Source organism: Chelonia mydas, chromosome 19, assembly GCF_015237465.2.
Source record: "Chelonia mydas isolate rCheMyd1 chromosome 19, rCheMyd1.pri.v2, whole genome shotgun sequence".
NCBI classification, from domain to species: Eukaryota; Metazoa; Chordata; order Testudines; family Cheloniidae; genus Chelonia; species Chelonia mydas.
Genome location: NC_051259.2, coordinates 10,240,728 through 10,258,238, shown reverse-complemented (window position 1 = coordinate 10,258,238; position 17,511 = coordinate 10,240,728). Strand labels below are relative to the sequence as shown.

The window sequence follows — 17,511 nt, the reverse complement described above, 5'->3', positions numbered from 1 at the left end:
TCCCTGAAATGTTTGGGGGTGTCATGGTCAGACCTGGGGGCAAACCCATTTCAAACATAGATACATCCCTTCCTCCCCTGCTGCGGCCTGTCTCTCCCATCACCCTCTGGAGTTCATGTTCCAGGCAGGATATTTTCCAGGCTAGTCTGAGTCCTGATTTGTTTCAAACAGATTGTACTGTGGAGACTAGGCATTTGGAGAGAACACATTTAATCTGCTTTTAGCGTTCCGTGATTCAGCAATAGCCCAGCTGTTGCTGGTGCTCTGATGCATCCACGCTGCCTCTGCTTCCCTTGGCATACCCTGGTTCACCCTCTTCACCCATTTAACCCCGGGGGCAAAGGTAACTCCAGCATCCTTGCCATCTCTGCACTAGGAAGGACACTGTGCTTCTCTCTGCTTCAGAGTCTGACATCCTCTCTGCGAGGCCTGTGGGCCTGGAGTGGGCATGAGACACCCTGCCTCAGTCAGTGGACTGCAGCTGCATGCTGCCAAAGGGGGGGCTCATGCCCACAAGGAATCAGAGGTAAAGCTTTAGGTATTGGGCAGATTTTGTCTCTGTTGTGTGCACATGAAGGAATTGGGGCGGGGGGTGATCATGAGCAGCATGGGACAAACCCTGTTTCCCTCCTTCCACAGCAGAACCAGCTCGGGGCGGGGGGAGGGGGGGGATGCATGGGGAGAAGGCAATGTTATCTGCTGGTTACAGCTGGAGGCTGGGTGTCAGGAGTCCTACTTCTAGCTTTGCCACTGACTTGCTGTGTGTAACCTTGGGTAAGTTACTTAACCTCAGTTAAATCATCTGTAAACTGGGGAAAACAGTACTGCCCCACCCCTGACCAGGTTGGGAAGCTTTGCTGATGTGTGTACTCCTCACATGGGAGCCCCACAGAAGGACTAAGTTGTGTTATTACAGACGGGGTGGGGCGGAGACAGCCTTTGGCAGAGGCTGAGCTAGTCGCTGTGCTTTACGAGGACCCACTCCCGTCTGACCTGATCTTCTCCATCTGCACATCCTGGTCCCCTGTCCAAGCAGGAGTCCAGGTTCCTGCTCAGTAATCTGCAGCCGGCATCCCTCTGCCATTGCCAGCAGGTGCAAAGGATCCTGGGAGCACATTTGGGAACTAGAGGTGTCCGTTGCAGTATCTCAGCAACAGCAAAGATGCCCGTGGGGGGGAGGACAACTTGGCTGATAGGGCCCAGGATGGGCTGGGAGGAGGGAGAATGGGAATGGAACAAGAAGAAAATTCCTAGGGGTGCCTGGTTTCAGCTTTACTGAGGGCCCTAATAAAGTTTTGGTTTCACCTAGGACACTAATGGACCTGGGGAGAGAGAGGGAAACAGAGAGGGGGTGTATTGGCCCTTCAGTTCTTGCTGAAAGCAGCGTGTTCCTGGGCTTCTCTTTGCAAAGCTGACCCCAAGGATGGGGTTGGCTGGTCTGGTCCCTCTGGCTTCCTCATGCCCTCACGCTGCATTACTGTCTGGAGCATCGGCCGTACTGGAGCTTCAACCCCCCGACGGGCCAGTTAGCTTGAGTTTAACACACCACCTACCTCGAGCTGGTGATTGTTGTGTGGGAATAGGAGGTGGGTTCAGGGCTACCCTGGAGTTATACCAGGAGCTAACACTGCAGTGAAGTCAAGTCCAGAGAGCCATGGGCTGGCCCTTACTATGTGCCAACCATTTAAAAGCTGGTGGCTGGTGGACTCTTTAGAAGTGCAGAATAATATAACCTTCATGAATTAATTAATGCGATTACTATCACTTCCCCAGTTGCCCAGGAGCTTCTCCCATGCGTCACCGGTGCCAGCATGGGGAATCTAGGAGCTGCAGCTTTCCCCTCTACTCCACAGACCCTGATCTAGCTAAAGAAGAGAGCAGAGAAAAATCACATCTAGTGGTTAGAGCACATTAGGGTGACCAGATATCAAATGTGAAAAATTGGGACAGGGGGTGGGGGGTAATAGGTGCCTATATAAGAAAAAGCCCCAAATATCGGGACTGTCCCTATACAATTGGGACATCTGGTCACCCTAGAGCACATGACTTGGAGTCAGGCTGCTTGGGTTCATTCTCAGCTGTGCTGCTGACTCACTGCATGACCTTGGGCATGTCCCTTTCCCTCTTTGTGCTTCTGTGAACTCATCTAAAACAGGGATAATGACACTGGATCTGAGGATGGACAGGAACTGTGAGGATTAACTTGTTAATCTTTGCAAAGGGCTTTGAGACCCTCAGATGGAAACAGGCTAGTGGAGGGCAAATTGCTCCTGATAAAGAGGAAATGTGGATGCACTGCTGGACTATTGCTCATGTGCAGCTCCTGGGGCGAATCCTGTGACCCCCCCCGCCCGCCATGAGTGACCATGGTATGGAATTATTGTCAGGGGTGTCTGGGGTCACTGAAACGTCCTGGCATAAACTGGAGCATGTTCAAAGTCCTCCTCCAGCACCCGGAGCTCCAGAAGGAGTAAGGACCGTGCCAGAGTTGCTAGCAATGAAAAGAACAGACGTTAAAATTAGCAGCACGCCTGACCTCCGCTAAAGATGCTTTCAAGCACTTTTAAAAGCCTTTCAGTCTTCTGGGAGCTCAGGCCATGCACTGCACAGACCCTGATGAACAGGCCTGACGTCAGCAGGTGCCTTGCGTGCTGCGAGCTAGGCAGCTCTGGCTGATGCATTCGCCTCCGTGCTGCTGACTAATGCAGCTTCCTTGCCCACACTGTGACGCAGAACAGTGCTCAGCAGCAAACTGATCTTCTCTTCCTACCCAGGCCACGTTCCTGCTGTCACTAGGCTTAAGAGTCTGCTCAATGCCCAGCGCTAGCATGACAGCCTTTGCACTAGGGAGAAGAGTGGAGAATGTTGGTCATAAACTTGGAAGGAACCAACCTGAGCTGTGTCCATCGCTAAAGCACTGCATATTCCCTGGAGCTGCAGTGAAGATCAGCTGGATTCAATGCATACCCTTATTCCAAATAAAGCCCAGAGCACTTCCAGTTTAGAAGGTGACTGCTCGGGTTGGAGGAATCTTATGAGCAAATGAAAACCAGTGTCCAGATATTTTTAAATAGAGCTGGAGCCAAAGTGAAATGCCAGAGCCCAACAGCCCTGAACTCAGGGGACGTTTGAACTTCATGGGCCCGTCTCTAATAATGCAAGAATAATAAATTAATAATGCCCGGGAGATGTTTTCGCTCTCTTGACCGGCACTCTGGACACCTGACGAGGAAAAAGGCAACATGTTTCCAGGCAGCGCTTTGAACTGCACACAAATCAAACCCCAGCCAGCGAAATGACATGAGCGGGAGTGAAGCACCATGCTCCCATTGCAGCAGCTTCAACAGATCCACTCAAAGTCTCTGTGCTCTTTTGAAAAGGAACCAGCCGCCTGGTACTAACAGCACATTGTGATTTTTCTCTCTCTCTCTCCTTCTAGCAGCCTGGCTGGTGCATCTCACACAATCCCGTGTCAGTCACAGCTGCTGCTGGGCAGGGTGCTTTGGTGTTCCACAGATGTCAACCTCATTCTTCTCAGACCCTTGCCAGCCAGCTGTCCCGGGATGGGCTTTGAGTATGAAGTGCCCTGCACCCCATCACTTCCCTCCTTTCCCCGAGCCCTGGAGCAGAACTAAGCATCCCCCACCCCTACACTCCAGGCTGGTGAGTCATCAGCATTCAGAGATCCAGTGAGTCACTCAAGGCAGCAGGAAAAGAGAGTGAATGAGCCGAGCTGCCTGGCAGGTCTGCTCCGTGGAAAGCGCAGTGCGTCTCCAGCGTGCATAATTGCACGCCACCACCATGCAGCGAATGACACCAAACCAAAGCAACAATGCCCGCAAGCTCCTCTCTCTGGTGAAAGCAGCGACTGTGTTTGTATGGGACTTGTTTTTAGCCACCATCGCCTTGTTAAAAGAAAAGGAGGACTTGTGGCACCTTAGAGACTAACCAATTTATTTGAGCATAAGCTTTTGTAAGCTACAGCTCACTTCATCGGATGCTGTAGCTCACGAAAGCTTATGCTCAAATAAATTGGTTAGTCTCTAAGGTGCCACAAGTACTCCTTTTCTTTTTGCGAATACAGACTAACACAGCTGCTACTCTGAAACCTGTCATCGCCTTGTTGTTACCTGGAATTCTTTTAATCCAAAGCTCTTAGTAACGTTTATTCTGTGCGAGGTGGTGTCAGGAAATAAATCAGGGAGGACACGACCGTCCGACCTATAGATGGCTGGCACAAAGAGGACAACGCAAGAGTGCTTTTACTTAAAGCTAAGCCTTTCTTAGTCTCAAGCAATTACACACGTCCGCAATAGGTTAGTAAAACACCCGCAATCCTCAATAATTACCGAAGCTGAGTGTGGCTTTTGAGTGGCACCGTAACTGGCTTCTGCTGGCCAGGCTTCCGTCTGCCAGTGGGGACCAAGATGCATCCAGAGGGAGCGTTCCTGAAGAGCCCCCTCTGAGAGAAGTCTAATTACCTTAAACTTTCCCCCCTTATTTATACATTAGTAATACCATGACATATTCCTTAAAGAAAACTTGCTAAGCAAGCAGTTTTAAAAGGTCAAACACCTTATGATCGTCAGTTAACCAGAGATATTTTTTTTTCAGAGTGTCCATGCCTTTGGGCCCTGACAAACATTCCCAGGGGCACGTATAAACAGACTTCTTGTTTTTTTTAAAATATTTGCATCAGCAATTCCAACACTCTTAGCAGGAAGGGCGCGGGGACAAGCAGCCCTGTCCGTGGCACCTAAAACCCCCTCCCCTGCTGCCTTGGTTACTCTGAGGCAGCTGCATGACCAATTTACGACCTGCTGACTTGGCTACTTTTAGCAATAAGCAAGAATGGCTCAGTTCGGCCTGCTAACTTGACTACTGTTAGCAACAAGCGAGAGTGGTTTAGGCACTTTACTGGTTTGCCAAAATCTCCCCAAACACTGTCTACACTGAGGCTCCCATCCTGGCTCCCACAGGCGGGGCTGCTCTGGCTGGAAATGATCAAGACAAAAGTTTAGTGGAGACAAGGCCATGAGACATGCAACTCACCCAGAGCCTGATCCAAAGGAATGACCCCCCACCACACACACGCTTCAGAGGGCTTTGGATCAAGCCCACAGCTTGCATATTCCCGTCCCTGCCACATAGCAGCAGTTTGTAGAGGTGCATATGAGGCTTTTGACCAAGTTTTGCTTTGTGTGGATTCCTGCCTTTTCTTTGCTTTGATCCCTGCCTTTGTCATTCCCGTGAGCTCAGACCCTCAGCAGTTATTACCATTTGACATTGTTCAGATAGCACCAGAGGGGCACACTGCACCTACCAAGTGTCTGAACTGCACCCATGGGTCTTACAATCAGGCCCAAACCTGCAAACTCTGGCTACTGGGCATAGCACTTACTGCCAGGCTATTGACTCCAAAGCAACTGGGCCTGCCGGTAAGCAGTGTGCCTGGTAGTGTTGCACAATCAGGTCCTAAATTAGATCTAGGATAAAACAAATGGCAAACCTTTAAAGCCCTGATTTAGGAAAGCATTTAAGCACACGCTTAACTTTAAGCATGTAAGTCCCCCTGGATTGCTATTGCTGTCTGGCATTTTCAGAGGAGAGTTCTTCATTCTGGAACTCGCCTCTCCTCTCCTTCATCCAATATGGTCTGAGATCGTCAAGTCTCAGGGCACAGAGTTTACCCATAGGAGGCAGCAAGGTCCAGTCAGGAGATCTGGATCTGTTCCTGGTTCTGCAGTTGACTGGCTGTGTGACCCGGGCAAATCACTGAAGACCAACATTTGCAAAAGTGGCCTCTGATTTCGGGCGACTCCGTTTCTGGGTGCCCTGAACCAGCCACCATGAGCCTGGTTTTCAAGCCTTGAGCACCCCTCAACTCCAGATGAAGTCAATGGGAGTCATAGGAGCTCAGCACCCCAGAAAATCATGCTCAACGGTGTCTCAAAATGAGCATCCAAAAATCAGAGGCCGTTCTTGCAAATGTTGGCCGTAAGGTCTGTGCCTTGGCTTCCCCGTCTTTAACGCAGGGATGACTTTTGCGAAGAACTTTGAAATCTATGCACGAAGAGCACCAGGCTGAGTGGATGACAGTGAGGTGGACTTTTGCTTCAAGCAAAGAGTGGGGTTGGGTGTTTGGCATTAGCCTAGTGAATTTTGTGGTGTTATCTTTCACATATGGGGCTGGGAGACCACAAGATGGTCCCTTCTTTTTAAAAAAATCTCAAAATATAAATAAAAGGCTAGGGTGGGTTTCGCTAGATAAGGGGTCGTGTGTGGCAGCAGGGTTAAAATATTAGTAATTAGGAAGGGAGATTTGCCCTTGTGGGGGACGGGCTGTTATTCCCGCAGAGCAGGTTATTTGAGTTGATTAGTTTCATTTTGGTTGTGCTGTGTTTTCATATGTGTGGATTACTTTAAACTGTCTCCTTGGTACTTGTTGTTTCCAGGCCTGTTGAGAGAAGCCTGTTTGAAGGTGGGGTTAAAGCAGAGCGGGGTGCGCACACAGCAAAGCGTGACTCAAGGATGCGATCGCTGCAGACCATGCTTTGGCATATTGCAGTGGCACGGCCCTCATAAAAGGGCTTTGGAAGTCCCCCTCTAAAGGGAAGGGGAGGGAGCGGTGGCAGTGCTCTTGTACGCATATGTGTAAAGAGAGACATGAATTTACCTTTTGCCCTTCTATGGCAATTCCCATCAGAGATCTCAAAGCACTTTATAAATATTAATAATTTGTATTATTGTAGCACCTAGGAGCCTGAGACAGGGAAATACTATTTCCATTTTACATGTGGGTGAATTGAAGCAAAGAGATTTGAGATGATTTCCACAGTATAATGGAGGGAGTTCATGACAGAGCCAGGAACAGAACCAAAGTCTTGATGCCAAGCCTCTGCTCTAACCACTAGACAATGCTCCCTCTCTACATTGTTACAGGCTGATGCTTTGAGTTTGTATTGTGGTGTGAACAAAGCTTTACGTGGCCCTCTGCAGAACCATGCTAGTCTGACGGCCCAGACAGTCCCACAGTGCACAGCACCATGCCCTCAAGGGAAGCCCTCAAGGCCTGCTTCCCGCCCAGCAGCACAGTGCAGGTCAGCAAGAATGGTGTGCGGGATTCCTTGTCTTGCCCCAGGATTCCAAACACCCTGCCCTTTGGATGCAGAAATGCTTTAACTTAATATGGTTACAGTTTAAACCATCCAAGTAAACCATTTTCAAAGTGATTTAATTTGGTGCCGGTGTGGGGAGGGCATAACAGTCCAGATTACCCGTCGCTGAGAGTGGATCAGGGCACTGCCGGCTCCCTTCCTTTGTCAAGACACTGCCACTTTGCTCCAGCCTCTGCTTGGTTTGCTATATGCAATGCCACCATTCATTTCTCCTCTCTGCTCTCCCACCCCATTTCTGAGCCCCCAGATGTCAGCACATACAGAAGTACAAGGACATTGCTATCAGCAGTAGGAGCTGGTATCTTGGCAACAGTATCAGCTAAGACAATTTAAAAGTAGAGGGGGTTCTGAGTGTCTCTGCTCTGCTGCAATGGATGAAGAACTGTAAAAAACTCCAGCCCCACTTCCATTTCTCAGAATGGCAGCCATGTTAGTCTGTATCAGCAAAAAGAACGAGGAGTACTTGTGGCACCTTAGAGACTAACAAATTTATTTGAGCATAAGCTTTCGTGGGCTAAAACCCACTTCATCGGATGCATGCAGTGGAAAATACAGTAGGAAGATAGATATATACACAGAGAACATGAAGAAATGGGTGTTGCCATACCCACTATAACAAGAGTGATCAGTTAAGGTGAACTATTATCAGCAGGAAAAAAAAACAACCTTTTGTAGTGATAATCAGGATGGCCCATTTCCAACAGTTGACAAGAAGGTGTGAATAACAGTGGGCGGGGGGAGGGAAATAAGCATGGGGAAATAGAATCATAGAATATCAGGGTTGGAAGGGACCTCATGAGGTCATCTAGTCCAGCCCCCTGCTCAAAGCAAGACCAATCCCCAATTTTTGCCTAAATGGACCCCTCAAGGATTGAGCTCACAACCCTTTTACTTTGTGTAATGACCCATCCACTCCCAGTCTTTATTCAAGCCTAATTTAATGGTGTCGTTTGAAAATTAATTCCAATTCAGCAGTTTCTCATTGGAGTCTGTTTTTGAAGTTTATTTGTTGTAGTATTGCGACTTTTAGGTCTGTAATCGAGTGACCAGGGAGATTGAAGTGTTCGATTTTTGAATGTTATAATTCTTGACGTCTGATTTGTGTCCATTTATTCTTTTACGTAGAGACTGTCCAGTTTGGCCAATGTACATGGCAGAGGGGCATTGCTGGCACATGATGGCATCTATCACATTGGTAGATGTGCAGGTGAACGAGCCTCTGATAGTGTGGCTGACGTGATTAGGTCCTATGATGGTGTCCCCTGAATAGATATGTGGACAGAGTTGGCAACGGGCTTTGTTGCAAGGATAGGTTCCTGGGTTAGTGTTTTTGTTGTGTGGTTGCTGGTGAGTATTTGCTTCAGGTTGGGGAGCTATCTGTAAGCAAGGACTGGCCTGTCTCATTTCTGGATCTTGTTTGAACTACAGGTGAAGAAGAATAATTACTGGAGGTCAAGGCTGCCACCTACTGGCCAACACACTTCAGTGTGGGCTACCACTTATTTCTTCATTCTAGTGCTTTGCTTTTCTGCAGCTTCTCCCGCCTCAAGATCTCAAAGCCTGTTACAAATCTTAATTAATTAAGCTTCCCCGTCAGGTGGTCAGTATCATTATCCCCATTTCAGGGATAGGTAAACTGAGGCATAGAGCGGGGATGTGGGTTGCCCAAGCCCACACAAGAGATTAGAGTCAGGTGTAGAACCCAGGAGTCCTGACTCACTCCCCTGCAATAACCATTAGGCCAGACTCCCTTTTGCACGCGTGGTCTGTACATCCAATAGTTTCAGTGTTCAGATACTAACTATAGGGGAGTCCCGGCTGAGGCCTTGTGAAGCCTGGTACTTGGGGGAGCAGTAGGACTCAGGGGAAGAGCTCCGGAACTGGGGGTCAGTGGGTGAAGGGATCTCGGGGTGTGGGGTAATTCCTGGAGGGGAGTCAGTAGCTGCAGAAATTGGGGGGAAGGGTGAGAGGAGGGTTTGGTGGACACTCCATGGGGGGGGGGGGCAGGAGCAATGATTGGGAGGAGTCAGTCCCGGTTAGGGGTCCTGGGGAGGTGTCAGTGTCTGGGGGGGGGTCAGTCCTGTTTGGGGCTCCGGGGGTGTCAGTGTCTGGGGGGGATCAGTCCCTGTTAAGGATCCCAGGGGGTGTCAGTGTCTGGGAGGGGGTCAGTCCCAGTTGGGGGTCCCGGGAGTGTCAGTGTCTGGGGGGAGTCAGTCCTGTTTGGGGCTCCGGGCGTGTCAGTGTCTGGGGGGGATCAGTCCCTGTTAAGGATCCCAGGGGGTGTCAGTGTCTGGGGGGGGGGTCAGTCCCAGTTGGGGGTCCCGGGGGTGTCAGTGTCGGGGGGGAGTCAGTCCTGTTTGGGGGTCCTGGGGGTGTCAGTGTCTGGGGGAGTCAGTCCCGGTTAGGGGTCCCAGGGGGTGTCAGTGTCTGGGGGGGTCACTCCCGTTTGGGGGTCCCGATGGGGGTCAGTGTCTGGGAGGAATGGGGGGGAGTCAGTCCCAGTTAGGGGTCCTGGGGGTGTCAGTGTCTGGGGGGGGGCCACTCCCGTTTGGGGGTCCCGGTGGGGGTCAGTCCCAGAGCGGGAGGAAATCAGTGGCTGGGGATCCCGGGGTCCGTGGCTGGGAGGGTCCGGCCCGGAGAAGCGGGAGGTCCCCGGCGGGGCGGGGGCGAGAGGCTGGGTGCAGGGCCCAGGAGCTCAGTCCCTGGGCCCTCGTCCGCGGGGCGGGGAGGAGCTTCGCCTCTCCGAGAAGCGTGTCCCGAGCGGCAGCCCGTAGCGGCGGGTCACATGGTCTCACCTGGCTCAGGTGAGGGAGGGGCCGGACGCCGTTCACCTGGCTCGGCACAGGTAACTCCAGGGCCGGGCCTGGCCAGCGACCCCCCCCCCGGCGCGAGGGGACCCGCTTGGTGAGCCCCCCCCCCCGCGTCTGGGGGGAGCAGGCCCCGCCCTGCCCAGGTCGCTCCTCCCCCGACACACTGCGGGGGGGCGGGCCCCGCCCCTGCCCGGCTCGGGGCGCCCCAGACTCACCTCAGAGACCCCGCCGGCGGGGGCCGCCCCGGGGGAGCCGTTCAGACCCCGCGCGGGGGGAGCGGGGGCCCTTGGAGCCGGGGCGGGGTTCTCCCGCCTCTGCTCGGGGGCTGGGGATTTGTGTGCCGCGGGCAGCGGTTGGGTGTCGTTTGCGGGCCCCCGACGGAGGTGCGGGCCCCTGTGGAGATCGTAGGCATCGTGCGCAGCCCCCCCAGGGGTCCGCGGACCAGAGGGTGTAACCCACCGGCCTCGTGGGATCCAAAGCCGCGGATTCCTCGCTGCCTTGAGGCAGGGGGACCTCTCCTTCCCCCTCCCCGCTGAATCGGTCTCCGCTCCTTGTGACAGCCCTTCTCCAACACCCCCCCCACACACACACACACACACCCCCACCAGGCTGCCTGTTTGATGATGTGACATTCACCCAAGCACTCTGTGTCCCCCTCCCTGCCTCCCCCAGCCTGCTCGCTCTGGGGGCGGGGGGGACACGCATGTTGTGCTCCCTTTGTGTTGCTGGGCTTGGGAGGGTCCTGAGCTCCATGTGGGATGACAGATCTGGTGTGTGTGTTCAAGAAATGTGATCAGCTTTCTAGGGAGGGTGTGATTGACTGGAACCACAAACGCCAGTGCAGCCGTTGCCACTTCATGTCCTGTCCTCTGAAAGAGCTGCTGTGGACCCAATACCTACAGTGCCATCGCTACACTAGATGCACGTCTGTTACTCTTTCTTTGGAAAATATTTTTAGTTAAGTTTTTAAAAAGTAGCAGTGTGCTGTGTTGTTGGGAACGCCCAAGGTGTTTGTGTCAGAGGTAGATGTACCTCCGTTTATGTGAAAATAACTTTGTCTCTAGTCGCAAAAAGACAAGGAGGACTTGTAGCACCTTAGAGATTAACCAATTTATTTGAGCATAAGCTTTCATGAGCTACAGTTCACTGCATCCGATGAAGTGAGCTGTAGCTCACGAAAGCTTATGCTCAAATAAATTGGTTAGTCTCTAAGGTGCCACAAGTACTCCTTTTCTTTTTGCGACTACAGACTAACACGGCTGCTACTCTGAAATTTGTCTGTAGTGAATCTTCAGGAGAATGAACAGTTTATTATGATTTGTACAACAGTGGTGTCTAGGATCGCCAACTGAGATTGGCAACTCCATTGTGCTAATGTACAAACGTATAGTGAGAGAGGAGCTTTTGATCTAAATAGACAAGACAGATGTGAGGTGGGAGGGGAAACTAAGGCACAGCAGCAAAGTGACTTGCCCCAGATTGCCCAGCAAATAAGTGGTAGAGCTGGGAATAGAACCTGGATGTCCTGAGGCCCAATCTACTGTCAGCAAAACCACTGTAAGGCAGGTTTGAACCATGGCAGCAATGTGGTTTTTGAAGAAACTGTAAAAGCTATTGAGGGTTGTGTGTGTTTGGATGCAGGTCACATTAGAAATCAAGAAAGGATTAAATTTGAAATACAGCAGTTTGGATGTTCTGAAAGGCCCCCTTTTATCCAGTGTTTCCAAATCCTCCAGTACTAGATAGGGATGAGTCAAAGCTGTGGCCAGCCTGGTTATTGGCTTACTTGTTTCGATAATTCAGCTAAAATAACAAGGAGTCCGGTGGCACCTTAAAGACTAACCGATTTATTTGGGCATAAGCTTTCCTGGGTAAAAAACCACTTCTTCAGATGCATGCAACTGAAGAAGTGGTTTTTTACCCATGAAAACTTATGCCCAAATAAATCGGTTAGTCTTTAAGGTGCCACCGGACTCCTTATTGTTTTTGTGGATACAGACTAACACTGCGACCCCTTAATACTTGATAATTCAGCTCGTTCTTATAACTGATTTTGAAGGAGATTTCCTCTCCCTCTCAACAAGGAAGATCTTAAACCCTGGATAATTAGAAGTTCCAACTACTCACAAATACCATTCTTCTGAAATGGATGCTTAACCTCTTTAGAAGGATCTTGTTGGTTCAAATAAGATTGATGCTTGAGGAGGAAGAAGGCTACCAACTTCATTGTCAGTGTCAATTTGGCAAGTGGGTTTTAACCCAAATATTTATTTTCCATTGTTATGCAGCTGGTTACAATTTAGCATCTGGGCTTACGGTCAAAGGGAACACGTCTTTGGAATCCTGGTAGTTGGGCTTTGACTGTAGTTTGATATCTGTGTTGGTTGAGAAGTCTTTATAGTCTTAAACTTGTGATCTTGTGGTGAATACAGTGTGCAGCTGTGATCTAATGGATTGAGCACAGGATGTGAGCAGGAGATAGGTTCTATCCCTGACACTGTATTTTGCACAACCTTAGATAAGTCATTTAACTGCTGTGCCTCAGATATTTTTTCTTCTGCAGTGGCAATAATACCCACTTTATAAGACACTTTGAAACCTCAGGATACTAAGCGCTATATAAATGACCATTACTTTATGGGCTTTGGATATATGTCATTCTTTTAACATGACCTCTGTATTATGACTAATCTGTCTTCCTGCTGACCGGTAATGGCTCTCCACTTGGAGAATTTGATCAGCTCAGATGGGTTTTTTGGTGCATGAAAACTTGATGAAATTGAGCAAAAGCTGATGGCCTGACTCAACAGTGCCGAACACCCACAGCTCCCAGTGAAGGCAATGCGAGCTGGGGGTGCTTATCCTCTTTTTCAGAAGGTGCTATCTGAGTTTTTATATTTAAAATGTCTAGGAGTCAGGGAAGGGGAACTCTCAGGGTGTGTGTTAATCTTATAAAATACATAGGTGAGACCAGATGGCCTGAAGAAGAGCTCTGTGTCGCTCAAAAGCGCGTCTCTTTCACCAACAGAAGGTGGTCCAGTAAAAGATACTGCTTCACTCACCTTGTCTCTTTTATATCCTGGGACCAACCCAGCTACAACACTGCAAGATACATAAGTATCAGCCAAGGCTAATGAAGCCAAAATGTCCATGGAAAACAGCGGCACGGAGGCTAGGGAAGCTTGTCCCCAATGTATAAATATCTGCCAAGCACTCCCAGTCCCCATGTCAGTTACTTTGGCAGGGCTACTTTTAAAAAGTGGCAGTGGTCGCCCTAGTTAGGGTAGGAGTAGGGAGGTTATATTACCTTTGTATTTGACACTGATGTGACCACTGTTGGAATACTGTGTCCAGTTCTGGTGTCTACATTATAAGAAGGATGTTGATACGTAATACAGAGGGTTCTGAAGAGATCTGCAAAAATGATTAAAGGATTGAAAAGCATGCCTTATAGCGATAGACTCATGGAGCTCAATCTGTTTAGCTTAACAAAGAGAAGGCTAAGGGGTGACTTGATCCCAATACCTATAAGTACCTATATACGGAGCAAATATTTGATATTAGAATCCTAGAAATGTAGGGCTGGAAGGGACCTTGAGGGGCCATCAAGTCCATCCCCCTGCACTGAGGAAGGACCAAGTAAACCTAGTCCATCCCGAACAGGTGTTTGTCCAACTCATTTTTAAAAGCTTCCAAAGATGAGGGGAGGGATAGCTCAGTGGCTCAAGCATTGGCCTGCTAAACCCAGGGACCACCCGCCTTCTGAACAACTTCAGAGTCTGAATCTCCTTCCATGTATGCTGGGAAGCATCTTCTGAAGGTTATAGTGACTCTGATGCCGCTAAAAGTAGCATTTTAAAAAATAAGTGGCTTTTCTGACTTTCTGCTTCCTTTTGGAAGGCACTTAAAACTCGATGTTTAAAGCACTAGTAAAAGTACTGCAGGGAACATTGCCCTGGACAGGGGTTGGGCAGTGGTTCTCAAACTTCATTGCACCATGACCCCGTTCTGACAACAAAAATTACTACATGACCCCAGGAGAGGGGACCGAAGCCTGAGCCTGCTTGAGTCTCACTGCCTAGGGTGGTGGGGTCAAAGCCCGAGGGCTTCAGCCCTTGGTGGGGGGCCTGTAACCTGAGCCCTTTCTCCACGGGCCGAAGCCGGAGCCCTGCCGCCCAGGGCTTGAAGCCCTCAGTCTTCAGCTTTAGCCCCAGACCCCAGCAAGTCTAATGCCAGCCCTGGTGACCCCATTAAAACAGGTCGCAACCCACTATGGGGTCCACACCCACAGTTTGAGAACCACTGGGCTAGATGATCCAGGTGTCGTCCTTCTCTGATGATTCTTAGACGCTGGCTGGAGACAAAGTTACTGTGACAATGGCTCTAAATTTGACATGAGACCTTCTTGTTCTTCAGGTGCCTGAGGTGGTGAGCCATGCTGGGCAGGAGAACAAGACACCCCCAAGAAATAACCAGCAAGCACCGGATGAACCTATCCCACCAGGATGCTGTGCCCCAAAGGATCAACCCATCCAAAGAGTGTGACATCAGCCTGGAGGTGTTTAGCAAATCCACACCTGAACTCAAACAGAGCCGCAAGTTGGCACAGCAAGCACGGGACAGGAGAGCCCGCAAAGCTGACCTCAAAGACTCCAACGGGAGGGAGGCAGAAACAATTACCTTTATTTCTGGCACAGCAGAGGCTCCCCAGACCCAGAGCTTGTGCTGTCTTTCTTTGTCTCAGGCCTGGAACGCCTCCAAGGCTGTTCTCTGCTGTATAGTGGCCTGTGGGGGCTGCTTTAAGAATTGCAGCATTCACATCCCCTGCATGGGTCACACGGAGACTTCAACTGATGATGGAAGAAACAGAGAGCAAAATGGACGTGTGCCTAGCAACAGCCCTGCCAACATCTCCCCTGTTGAAAAGAATGGGAACCAGATCAAAAAGAACACCATGGGGAGCAGCTTCAGCTACCCAGATGTGAAACTGAAGGGGATCCCTGTCTATCCGAACCGGAGCCCTGGCAACCATACAGATGCAGATTCGTGCTACAAAGAGCCCCTGCCAGAGAAGACCTTCAGAAACAGCATAGAAAAGCCACCACTCCCCAGCAGCCACCGGAGCTCGGAGGAGTATTACTCCTTCCATGAGTCTGATCTGGATCTCAGTGAGTTGAGCAGCTCTATGTCCAGCAAAGAGATTGATGTCTTGATCTTCAAGAAACTGACAGAGCTCTTCAGCGTCCACCAGATTGATGAGCTGGCCAAGTGCACATCAGACACAGTCTTCCTGGAGAAGACCAACAAGATCTCAGACCTGATTAATAGCATCACTCAGGACTACAACCTGGATGAGCAGGATGCTGAGTGCAGGCTAGTCCGAGGCATTATACGCATCAGCACCCGGAAGAGCAGGGTCCGGCCCCCCATTTCCATTCCTGCCACCAAGAGCCACGAGGAGAAGATGAGCAGAGGAAACCCACCGGACAGCGGCAATGAAACCATGCTGGAATCCCTAATCCCCAGCCAAGACGGTACGTTCTAGTCCCTTGTCCACACTAGCTTTGCAGCTCAGCTCCCAGTGTTTGAGAGCTGGGTTCAGCTTGGGATATGGAAACCCTGGTCTTGTGAGAGCTCCTACTTTGGAGTTTGCAGGGAGTGGAGTTGGAAACTGAACTGTAGCATCAAGGTTATTTTCCTGAGTTAGGGGGATCCTTATTCCCCTTCTAAATCCTGAAGATAGCCACTTAATACTGTCCAAGTCCCTGAGAACCCACTTTGCAGCTAGTATCCTTCTCGATAACTCACCATACTTTACTCTGCCAGAGGGGTTTGTGCTCAGTGATATAAGGGGCTGGCCATGCTGGTTCTGTGCTAGTCCTGGCTCTCCTCCCTAACCTCATCTTAGGAAGCCAGGCCATGAGTCAAACTCAGGTCACTGGGATGATCAGATCTGGCACATGCCAGAGCACTTCCACTAAGGCTAGTAAGCTGGCCTTCTTAATTAAGCTTGGCCAATGTTGTTCTTGGATAATGTTCACCTCCTGATGCTTTCTTCCCCATGTCTCATTCTCAAGCCAAAGGAATCTCAGTTTCTCTGCCCGTAGCATGAAGGAACTTTCCCAATCTAGTAACAAATCTGAAACAATTGTTTATCAACAGTCTTGGAAAACTGGCTGGGTGTGTGTGGTGGGGTTTCACCATGTTAATTTTCTAATCTCTTTCATTCCATTTCCGGAAAGCCTTTCCTTCCCCCCCTCTCACCCTTAACTTAGAGTCCAGTAACGTAACCGTATACACTTCCAGACTTCTGAACTGCACATTGAGGCCGGTCACTAGCTTGTCCCCTATCGTTCTTCTCTTAGGTGTTAGTTACCTGCAAGTATCTCAAGTGCTGCCTAACCCTAAAAGAAAAGGGGGAGCTGCTGACAGAGTGGGAGGGCCTCTTTCTTTGGAATGTTCACCCCCTGTCCGAGTACCTGAAACTGCTCACCTCCGGGACATGCCACAAGGCGCGCTGTCTTAGGGCTCTTGAAGAAGCAAATATTGTTGGATGTGATGGGGAAGAAGTAAGACTATTCTATTTTTGGGCTCACTGGTTACTTAGTTATAGGGTTGCTGTTCCTTTATTGTATTTCAATAGTTGTCAGAGACACAAGAATGTTTCTTAAAACTAAAGAATAAAGAAGTAGTGAGCTTAGTCCTAATACTCAGCTGGATACATGCAAATGATAGTGGCTGTTGGGAGAGAACTTTATATGTTGCTGGCAGGTTTGTCTGCTCATGGCACCATATACACCTTCAGTCTCTCCCCTCTCAGCACTTCTGAATTCTCTTTCCAGATTTGGCTGTGCAGATATCGGAGGAAACCACAGCAGATGTGATAGCCAGGAACATGAGGCGGTTCAGCGCTGCAGGTAACACCTCTGTCTCTGTCATAGTGAGAAAGCAAAGGTTACAGCTCTTCCAGCTTCCATCTGTGACTTTGGGATGCGGCACTTGTTGAATAGAGGCCATTTCCTTCATTGGGAGGACCCAGGCTAGTACGTATGTACGTACACGCATACTCTTTTCTCCTGGGGCCTGAGACCAAGCCTGAGGGTTTTCAGTCCCCAAACCTCTTGACAAAGTTTGAAGGGAAGTGAAAGCATAGTTAGGATGGGATTTTGACTTCAGCCTGAGGGTAACTTACAGTGAAGTGAAGCAGCAGGGGGGAATTATTTACCAGCAGATGCCTTGGGCTCTGTTCCTCTCCCATATTGCTTTTAATGTTTTGCATCAGAGAGCGGCCGTAGGCTGAGCTGCTAGTTCCCCTGTGTGTGTGAAGTGACAGGATCTCTTCTGAAAGTTGCCTCTGATACTCTGGGCTGTTCCCTGCCTGAGGGCGTCAGCTGCTTTCTCTTCCCTCGCCATACGTAAGCCCCTTCATGGCAGCTGTATCTGTCTAGCTCCTGAGGATTTTGCTGCTGCAGTCTGTGCCATTTTATTTGAACTTATTCCCCCCCCCCCTTTTTTTTTTTCCC

General features: G+C 50.0%; 1 protein-coding gene across 7 annotated transcripts in view; it reads left to right on the top strand.

The window, feature by feature from the left end:
* KDF1 (keratinocyte differentiation factor 1) overlaps positions 1-17,511 on the top strand; it is a 77,216-nt gene that overhangs the window by 52,841 nt on the left and 6,864 nt on the right. For 2 of the 7 annotated variants that reach the window (XM_043532327.1, XM_037881912.2), the window contains exons 3-4: positions 14,405-15,522; positions 16,831-16,905. In XM_043532327.1, coding sequence (XP_043388262.1) covers positions 14,424-15,522; positions 16,831-16,905 — 1,174 coding nt within the window. In that variant the 5' untranslated portion in view covers positions 14,405-14,423. Of the gene's footprint in view, positions 1-9,793; positions 10,083-14,404; positions 15,523-16,830; positions 17,010-17,511 lie in introns of those variants that run through there. The other 5 variants (XM_037881911.2, XM_043532324.1, XM_043532326.1 and 2 more) reach the window with 5 other exon arrangements.